We start from the raw sequence: 9,442 nt of genomic DNA on the forward strand, positions 1-9,442 counted from the left end.
TGCCAAGAAAACCCCATGATATGGCTGCCTTATGGGCTCCCTAAGTCAAAAGCAACGTGAAGGTGGCACACATTACAAATTCATATGGGCCCAAAACACACCGCAGAAATAACCCTGTTAGAGAGCGCTTTAACTGACCTGGATCAGTGCTAGGGAATCCTGGGAACTAGTTTTCTAAGACATTTATACTTGTGTGTCAGAGTTCTAGTACCACAGTAAACTACATTTCCCAGGATGCCCTAGCGCTGAGCCAGGGCAGTCAAAGCAGCCTCAAACTATTTCTGGAGTGTACTTTGGCCCAAGAGTTTGACCCAAAACGCTGCAGAAATAGTTTGATGGCTTTAACTGCCTTGGCTCAGTGCTAGGGCATCCTGGGAAATGTAGTTTACTGTGGCAAGACATCTCTTAGTATATAAACGTCTCACCAAAGTGGCTTTCCTGATTGTGAGGCAGGGCAGTTAAAGTCGAAGTGGGAATATGTCTGCAGTGTGTTTTGGGCCTCTGGGGAAGCTTGGAGAGTGTGGCTTCAGCCCTTCTCTGGCGGAAGGTGCGTGGCTCTGAAAAGAGCCTTTGGGTTTAATGGAAGGAAAAGGAGGGAGTCTAAGCCCTCTCCCCGCGGATCCTGCGGGCCAGCTGGATGTCCTTGGGCATGATGGTGACCCTCTTGGCGTGGATGGCGCAGAGGTTGGTGTCCTCGAAGAGCCCCACGAGGTAAGCCTCGCTCGCCTCCTGCAGCGCCATGACGGCCGAGCTCTGGAAGCGCAGGTCCGTCTTGAAGTCCTGCGCGATCTCCCTCACCAGGCGCTGGAAGGGCAGCTTCCTGATGAGAAGCTCCGTCGACTTCTGGTAGCGACGGATCTCGCGCAGAGCCACAGTCCCTGGTCGGTAGCGGTGAGGCTTCTTCACGCCGCCTGTGGCCGGGGCGCTCTTCCGCGCCGCCTTAGTCGCCAGCTGCTTCCTGGGCGCCTTGCCGCCTGTAGACTTTCTCGCAGTCTGCTTCGTCCGCGCCATCTCTCCCTCCCTCGAGTACCAAGAGAAGACTGAGACAACAGCCGCTGCATTGGCGGTATTTATACACTGCTCTCCGCTCTGATTGGCTGCTGCTAGGAAAACCGCGCGCTTCGGATTGGACACAGTCCTCGTCCCTGATTGGTTCTTTCTTCAAAACCCAAGCTATCATTGGTTGGTTTGAAAGCGCGCGCGCGCGTGTATTGTTTTTTTGAAAGGTCGCCCGCCTCTCGTGATTGGTTCGCCTTCCCGCTCTTGTATGACGTAGTTATGTTCATTAAAAGTCAGAGCCCAAGCGCCTCACGAGAGTCCCAACGGCCGCTTTCGGGGGGAAAACCGGCCGTTTGTTTCCCCTCAGAATAGGCATTTTAAACCAGTGTTATTATTATGCGACTTAAATATCCTCCCCTATTTAAGTAATAAAATATTGTGCATATTATTCTTCTGTGAGGTAAAGAGCGGGAGAGTAAAACCGCTTTTAATAAAGAACAGTCGGCTCCTTTACTAAATGATGAGGAGAGTTGTGTGGCTTTGAAGTAAACCTCTGTGGATAATTTATGTATAAAATAAATAATATGAAAACCGCCTTGCTGCTGCTGCTATTGGCTAAAAAGCGCCCAGGTGTCTTCCAAGATTTGGCCAATGACTGCAAAGGGCGGGCTTTTTCAAAATTTAAATTCTTTTTCTTATTCGCTTCAAAACCAATTTTTGGCGCTTGCCTTTTCAAACAAATAATAAATCCGAGAGGCATTATTTCGTCTGGTAAATTCAAAAATAAAACTAATGGCACCCAAGGCTTGTCTCAAAAAACAGAGAGACACCTATGATTATTATTATCAGCATCATCAGTTATCATCATTATTGTTGTCTTTATTTGTATCCTGCTCTTTTCCCAGAACTGAGATTCAGAGCAGCTTCACATTATTAGTATTATTATTTTATCCTGCCCTTCTCTGAAGACTGAGACTTGGAGTGGCTTCACAATATTCATCATCATCATCATCATCATTATATTTGTTTATTCAGTCAGTCAAATTTTATTGCTTTTGGCCAATAGCCTTTGCATTATATTTATTTATATCCTGCCCTTCTCCCAAGACTGGGACTCAGGACGGCTTACAACGTTAAAAAAACACCATACAGTTAAAACACACACAAAAACAGTACGTTAAAATAGAATTACTACAATATTTTAAACAAATTCAATGCTAAAATATTATTATTATTATATTTATTAAAAGAACGATACAATCAAAACATTTAAAAAGTAATACGTTAAAACAGAATTAAACGGTTACAATTTGGGGTTTCACTCTTGAAATCATCATGGCGATCCTAACGTATTGAGTATTTAGTGTCAATACTAATGTGGGCAAAGGGGACAAGAGAGAGGCAGCGTGGTGTGATGGTTTGAGCATTGGACTGATTCTGGAGACCCAAGTTCAAATCCCTTCTCAGACATAAAACCCACTGGGTGACTTTTGGTATGTCACACTCTCTCAGCCTCAGGAGAAGGCAATGGCAAACCACTTCTGAAGAAACCCGCTTTTAAAAAAACGTGGTTAATGGAGAAAATTGCAATTAACAACAACAGAATAAGAGGATTACACTCTGGACTGACTTTATAAGATTTGGCACCCACTTACTGAATACATCCAGCAGGATTTGGTCTCTAGATATCCCCCCATTGTAGCTAAATTTTTATGGAACGATGTCTTTCAGGATCCCTGAATGCACCTTTTGTTTATCATTTTCAGGACACTGTTTGGGTTATTATTTAATTTCTGTCTTTTTCAGTGAAATAACCACATTTGAGGGGTTTATTGTCTCTGACATTTTGATTTGTTGTTGTTTTGACATACCATTTGTTGTCATGTTTTGTTTAGAACGTATTAATATTCTTTTCAAAAAACGTGAAGGGTCTGAGAGCATTTCTGAAAAGAGGGGTAGAAATATAATCAATAAAATAAATAAAAATAGGGTTGTAAATCAGAAACTATATGAAGGCAAAGCAACTTATTTTAGCTCAGCCACCATGACTAGTTGAAAATGGGAGAGGGGAGTCACTCCTTTTAGGCCACCATGGCGATCGTAACTTTTATAATTAGTAAATATTTAGGGATCGTTGTGTGGCCATTTAACAAAAACAAACAAAAGTCCATCAGTGATATATATCTTTATCAGCCAACCGAAATGTACTGACATCTCCAACTGTTTTTCTTCTTCTTCTCCTGTTTGATTTGTAACATCTTAAATAATAAATCAAACTTTTATTTATACATCTCACTTTTCTACTATAATAGCAACAAGGAGACAAGAGAGAACCAGTGTGGCATAATAGCTTTAGGTATTGGACTCTGAAGACCAAGGTTCGAATCCCTTCTCAGCCACGCAAACCCACTGGGTGACTTTGGACAAGTCACACTCTCTCAGCCTCAGAGGAAGGCCATGGCAAACCTCCTCTGAAGGAACCGGCCAAGAAAAGCCCAGGATGGGTTCTCACCTGAGGGTTGTCCTGAGTCTGAAACGACTGGAAGGCAAAACACTATTTATTTAGGTCAATCTAATTTTATTTATTCATTCATTTGTTATATTTATATTTTATTTGGCTCAGGCGCCAGAGGGGATTGCTCTTTTTAAATCCATCATGGCCATCATAACTTCCATTATTTAGTCTTAATGTCGCTGTGGGTTAAGAGCAGTGGTCCCCAAGCTGTGCCCTTTAAAGGATTTTGGACTTCAGCTCCCAGAGGCCTCAGCCATGTTGGCCAATAGTCTGGGATCCTGGGAGTTGAGAGCCAAAATCCCTTAAAGAGCAGTTTGGGGACCACTGGTTGAGAGGATTGATCCAAAACACACTGCAGAAATAATCCAGTTTGAGGCCTCTTTAACTGCCCTCCCTCAGAGCTAGGGAGTTCTAGCTCTGTTGCCATAATAAACTACGTTTCCCAGAATTCCCTAGCAACAGAGCCGGGCAGTTGAAGCGGTCTCAGACTCGTTTCTGTAATGTGCTTTGGTCTAGAGCCATTGTGGTGGTGCAATGGTTTTGAACATTGGACCAGGGCAGTGGCCCCCAAACTGTACTCCTTAAGGGATTATGGACTTCAGCTCCCAGAATCCCAGTCTATTGGCCGACATGGCTGAGCCTTCTGGGAGCTGAAGTCCAAAATCTCTTTAAAGGGCACCGTTTGAGTAATCACTGGGCTAGGGTTTTTTTTTATTAGTAGTATTATTGTTATATGATGTTCTTATACCCCGCCTTTTTCCCAATATAGATTGTAAAAACGTTGCCATTTCGATTTTTAACTGCTTCTGGCTGCCTCCCGTTGCATTCTGGGACTTGTAGGAGGGGCATTTAGAACATTCAGCCATAAAGTTCCTAGTCTCTCACTGAACTACAAATCCCTAAATGCAACAGTTTAAATTAGATGAGAGTTAAAGCACTACCAAACCGGGTTATTTCTCCAGTGTGGATGCAGCCTAAGAGGGAAAAGGGGACTCCAGCTCTTTTTCAGAAGCTTTGGGTGGCTCTTAAAAGAGCCTTTGGGTTCCAATGGAGGGAGGAGAGGTGCTGCTGCTGCCTTTACTTGGAGCTAGTGTACTTGGTGACGGCCTTGGTGCCCTCGGAGACGGCGTGCTTAGCCAGCTCCCCGGGGAGCAGGAGCCGCACAGCCGTCTGGATCTCCCTGGAGGTGATGGTGGAGCGCTTGTTGTAGTGGGCCAGGCGAGTGGCTTCGCCGGCGATGCGCTCGAAGACGTCGTTCACGAAGGAGTTCATGATGCTCATGGCCTTGGAAGAAATGCCCGTGTCCGGGTGGACTTGCTTCAGCACTTTGTACACGTAGATCGAGTAGCTCTCCTTCCTCACCTTCTTCCGCTTCTTGTCGCCCTTTTTGTGAGTCTTGGTCACGGCTTTCTTGGAGCCCTTTTTCGAAACAGGGACCGACTTGGCTGGATCCGGCATCTTTCCTCCTCAGCGCTGTCGTTCCACAATGAGGAGGGACGACCTCGCCGCCACCTTTTATAGGCGAGCTTTATGCAAATGAATGGATCGTAGAGCGCCTTTCCTATTGGAGGAGGAGGAGACATTCTTGCATTCGAACGCTCGTGCCCTTCCTGATTGGACAGCCTGATCCTTAGCGCCCATTGGACGTTTTGAGACCACTGTCCCGAGCGAAAGCCAATCAGAAGTCACACAGACCCGGAGGAAAAAAAGACCAGCGATTCGACAGTGTCCATTCACAAAAAAGAAAACCCCAAACACATACTGTATTTGACATCTCTTTGGGAGTCGCTCCCTCCCTAAAACCAATACAAGTTGGGTGTGTTGTGTGTGCCTTCAAATCGTTTCCGACCTTTGGCGACCTTAAAGGGGAAACCTATCATGGGGTTTTCTTGGTAAGCTTTACCAAGAGGGGTTTTTCCATTGCCACACTTTGAGGCTGAGAGAGTGCGACTTGGCCAAGGTCGCCCACTAGGCTTAATGGTCAGGCGGGGAATCCAACCTTGGTCTCTAGAATCATAATCCAACGCTAAAAACCACTAGGACTTTGCTTCCTTGTCCTTTGTTTCCATTGAAATCAGGATTGCACATTTGCACAACTGAAGGCAGCTCCCAGCTGAGGGCCTGGTTGTGTCCCTTGGGCTGCATCCACACTGGAGAAATAACCCAATTTGGCACCACTTTAACTGCCCTGGCTCAAGGCTATGGAATTCTGGGAGTTGGAGCTTGTTGTGGGCCCAGAGCGGAGCTCTGCTCCACTCTGGGCCCACAACAAGCTCCAACTCCCAGAATTCCATGGCCTTCAGACAGACAAAGCATGAGCTCTTTCATAGACTTCAGTCTACTTCCTCAGATGCATTTGATATTATTATTATTATTATTATGTAGACATCTTGCAGCACCTTTGAGACTCACTGAGAGAAAGAATTTGGCATCATGAGCATTCCTAGTCTAAAGTCTACTTCCTCACATGCATTTGGTATTATTATTAGTAGTAGTATTAGTATTAGTATTATTATGTAGAGAGATCTTGCAGCACCTTTGAGACTAACTGAAAGAAAGAAGTTGGCAGCATGAGCTTTTGTAAACTTCAGTCCAAATGCATCTGAGGAAGTAGACTGAAGTCCACGAATGCTCATGCTGCCAACTTCTTTCTTTCAGTTAGTCTCAAAGGTGCTATAAGATCTCTTCACATATTGAAAGAAAGAAGCTGGGAGCAGGAGTTTCTGAGGAAACTAACTGAAGTTTAGGAACACTTCTTTCTTTCAGTGGGGCTCTATCCACACTGAAGAATTACTCCAGTTTGACATCCCTTTAACTGCCCTGGCTCAGTGCTATGTAATTCTGGGAATTGTAGTTTTATGAGTATGTTGAGGTATCTTTGAGACTTAGTTTTGTGAGACATTTAGTCTTCTCTGTTAGGGAGCTCTGGCACCTCAACAAACTAGTCCCCAGGATTTCACAACATTGAACCAGGGCAGTTAAAGCCCTGTCAAACTGGGTTATTCCTGCAGTGTGGATGGAGCCTTCACCTCAAAGGGACTCACTCCCTTGGCCTACTCTCATTGACAGTACTTGCCCATAGGGAATCACTGGAGAATACTTGCCCGTAGGGAATTATTGGAGAATACTTACCATAGAGAATCATTGGGGAATACTTGCCCAATGATTCCCCAATGTATACCCCAATGATTCTGCATGGGTAAGTATGGTTTCTCTATGGTCAAGAATTCCCCAATTATTCCCTATGGGCAAGCATTCCCCAGTGTATCCCTATGGGCAAATATTCTCCAATGGCTCCCTATGGGCAAATATTCCCCAATGATTTTCTATGGGCAAATATGGTTTCCCTATGGGCAAGTAGTGTCATTTGTTTTAGTACGTCCTCAACCTTAAGATTTCTTCAGAGGGGTTTTGCCATTGGCTGAGAGAGTGTGACTTGCCTAGTTTACTCAGTACGCTTCCATGGCTGAGCAGGGACTTGAACCTTGGCCTCCCAGCCCAGTGGCCCCCAAACGGTGCCCTTTAAGAGATTTTGGACTTCAGCTCCCAGAAGCCTCAGCCATGTTGGCCAATGGTTTGGGATTCTGGGACCTGAAGTCCAAATCCCTTAAAAGAACAGAGTTTGAGGACCTAGCCCAATACTGAAGCCACACTACACCAAGCTCTGGCTTGTTACTATTTCTTCAATGTATATCCAAGCCAAGGAGCCAGTGTAGCTTAGTAGGTTTGAGTGTTGGAACTAAGACTCTGGAGACCAGGGTTCGAATTCCGGCTCAGCCATGGAAACCCACTGGGTGAGCTTTGGCGAGTCACACTCTCTCAGCCCCAGATAATCCCTTATTAGGGTCACCATAAATCAGGTATGACTTGAAAGGGATGCCTCCACAAACTCTCTCAGCCTCAGAGGATGGCAATTGGAGTGGCAACCCTCCCTTGAAGAAACTTGCCTTGAAAACCCTATATATTGTTGCCACAAGACACAAAACAATATCCAGCCATCCTGAGGCTGAGAATAAGACTCGCCCAAGCAGTGTTTCATGCCCCAACGGGATTTGAACCCAGATCCCGAGCCTCAAACCCAACACTCTAAAACCAGTGGTTCCCAAACTGTGCCCTTGAAGGGCTTCTGGACTTCAGCTCCAAGAATCCCAGACTATTGACCGACGTAGCTGAGGCTTCTGGGAGCTGAAGTCCAGAAGCCCTTATAAAGGGCAGTTTGGGGGTCCACTCAGAGATGTCCAAACTCAGGTATTTTGGGCTTCAGTTCCCAGAAGCCCCGGCCACTTTGGGATTCTGGGATCCCTCTTCTTCGATTTGAGACTTTTAATCCCAATATTTAACTCTTAAACTGCCCCATAAAGAGATCTGACTCCTATACTTTTCCTAAAGCACAGATCTGGGCTACATCCAGATCCAGAAATAATCCGGTTTGAGCCCAATGGGAAGTGCCATGGAACTCTGGGAACTGTAGTTTCCCAGTCCAAACGGAAGCCCAAACCACTGCTCTAACCACTACCCCACACTCCACCTTAAAACTTTTATTAAAAGCTTTATTTTTAACTAGGTTACCGCACCACTCTCCAAACACCGCTAACCCACTTATAACTGCACCGTTGCATTTTGGGATTTGTAGTCCAGCGAGGCCCAAGAGCTCTGCGGCTGAACGTTCCAATATCCCTCTTTAAACTACAAGTCCCAGAATGCAACAGGAGGCACCCAATGTGAAAATAGCAGCACTAAAGTAGTGCGATAACCTAAAGGAGGGGAAAGAAAGGGGTTAAAGAGGACTCCAGCTCTTTCTCTGAGGCTTTGGGTGGCTCTTAAAAGAGCCTTTGGGTTTCGATAAGAGCGACGACGGCGAGGGCATGCCGGCTTCTCCTCCATCTCTACTTCTTCTTGGCAGCCGCCTTCTTGGCTTTGGCCGCCTTGGGCTTGGCGGCTTTGGGCTTGGCCGTCTTGGGCTTCACAGCCTTGGCCTTGGCGGGGCTCTTGGCCACTTTCTTGGGCTTCACCGGCTTGGCCTTTTTGGGGCTCTTGGCGGCGGCTTTCTTGGCGGCGGGCTTCTTAGGCTTCTTGGGGCTCTTCTTGGCGGCTGCTCCTCCAGAGGCGGCTGCCTTCTTCGGCTTCTTGACAGCGGGCTTCTTGGCTCCGGGCTTCTTAGCAGCCGCCTTGGGGGCCTTCTTCTTGGGGGCCTTCTCCTTGGCGCCGCCCTCGGAGGCCTTCTTGCCGATCTTGAAGGAGCCCGAGGCGCCGATGCCTTTGGTGTGCACCAGCGTCCCTTTGCTCACAAGGCTCTTCAGCCCCAACTTGATGCGGCTGTTGTTCTTCTCAACATCGTACCCGCCGGCGGCTAAGGCTTTCTTCAAAGCCGCCAAAGAGACCCCTTTGCGCTCCTTGGAAGCCGCCACGGCTTTGGTCAAAAGCTCCGTCACGCTGGGGCCAGAGGCCTTGCGGGGCTTGGAGCCGGCGGCTTTCTTAGCCTTCTTGGCGGGGGCTTTGGAAGCCGCCACGGGGGCCGCGGAGGCGGCGGTGACAGCCACAGCCGGCGCGGTTTCGGACATAGCGAAGAGCAAAGGAATCACAGAGAGCTCCGAACGCAGAGAGAGTCTGAGCGAAAGTGATCCCAAGTAGGTCAGGCGCGGGGTATTTATAGAGGAGCTCGGCTCCTGATTGGTCGGTTGCAGAACCCGACGCCCCGCCCACTCCCTAGCATTCCAAAATGAAAAAAAACAACACCAAGGGCTCCTTTCTCAAGGCTGAGTTTGTGTTTCTTTGGGGCGAATAAAGGGGCATTTTCTCCCCATACCCCCCACCAATTCACCCCGTTTTCCCACCTACGGAAAGCCCCAAGGGTCCTTTTCCTACATCTCTTTTCCAGGGCTGGTGAAAAACTGGGATCTTTTTTAAAAGGGCTGGGAAGCTCCTCTT

The 9,442-nt window shown here is 47.1% G+C and overlaps 3 protein-coding genes across 3 annotated transcripts; all 3 read right to left on the reverse strand.

Annotated features, from left to right (window-relative positions):
* Positions 1-600: 600 nt before the first annotated feature.
* LOC149312030 (histone H3) lies at positions 601-1,018 on the reverse strand. The gene has a single exon (XM_089526620.1). The coding sequence runs from the start codon at positions 1,009-1,011 to the stop codon at positions 601-603; it is 411 nt and encodes a 136-aa protein (XP_089382746.1). The 5' UTR covers positions 1,012-1,018.
* Positions 1,019-3,444: 2,426 nt separating this feature from the next.
* Positions 3,445-5,715, reverse strand: LOC149312031 (histone H2B 7-like). Its single transcript, XM_089526774.1, has one exon. The coding sequence runs from the start codon at positions 4,970-4,972 to the stop codon at positions 4,592-4,594; it is 381 nt and encodes a 126-aa protein (XP_089382900.1). The 5' UTR covers positions 4,973-5,715; the 3' UTR covers positions 3,445-4,591.
* A 2,680-nt stretch (positions 5,716-8,395) lies between these two features.
* Positions 8,396-9,094, reverse strand: LOC149312032 (histone H1.2-like). Its single transcript, XM_089526775.1, has one exon. The coding sequence runs from the start codon at positions 9,073-9,075 to the stop codon at positions 8,401-8,403; it is 675 nt and encodes a 224-aa protein (XP_089382901.1). The 5' UTR covers positions 9,076-9,094; the 3' UTR covers positions 8,396-8,400.
* Positions 9,095-9,442: the final 348 nt, after the last annotated feature.

The sequence above is a fragment of the Sceloporus occidentalis genome, unplaced genomic scaffold (genome assembly GCF_023333645.1).
Source record: "Sceloporus occidentalis isolate IW3139 unplaced genomic scaffold, rSceOcc1.0.p SCAF_5, whole genome shotgun sequence".
In the NCBI taxonomy this organism is placed as follows: domain Eukaryota; kingdom Metazoa; phylum Chordata; class Lepidosauria; order Squamata; family Phrynosomatidae; genus Sceloporus; species Sceloporus occidentalis.

What these genes read in the sequence shown, in the direction of transcription:
- LOC149312030 (XM_089526620.1), bottom strand. Translation starts at nt 1,011, where the DNA reads ATGGCGCGGACGAAGCAGACTGCGAGAAAGTCTACAGGCGGCAAGGCG.
- LOC149312031 (XM_089526774.1), bottom strand. Translation starts at nt 4,972, where the DNA reads ATGCCGGATCCAGCCAAGTCGGTCCCTGTTTCGAAAAAGGGCTCCAAG.
- LOC149312032 (XM_089526775.1), bottom strand. Translation starts at nt 9,075, where the DNA reads ATGTCCGAAACCGCGCCGGCTGTGGCTGTCACCGCCGCCTCCGCGGCC.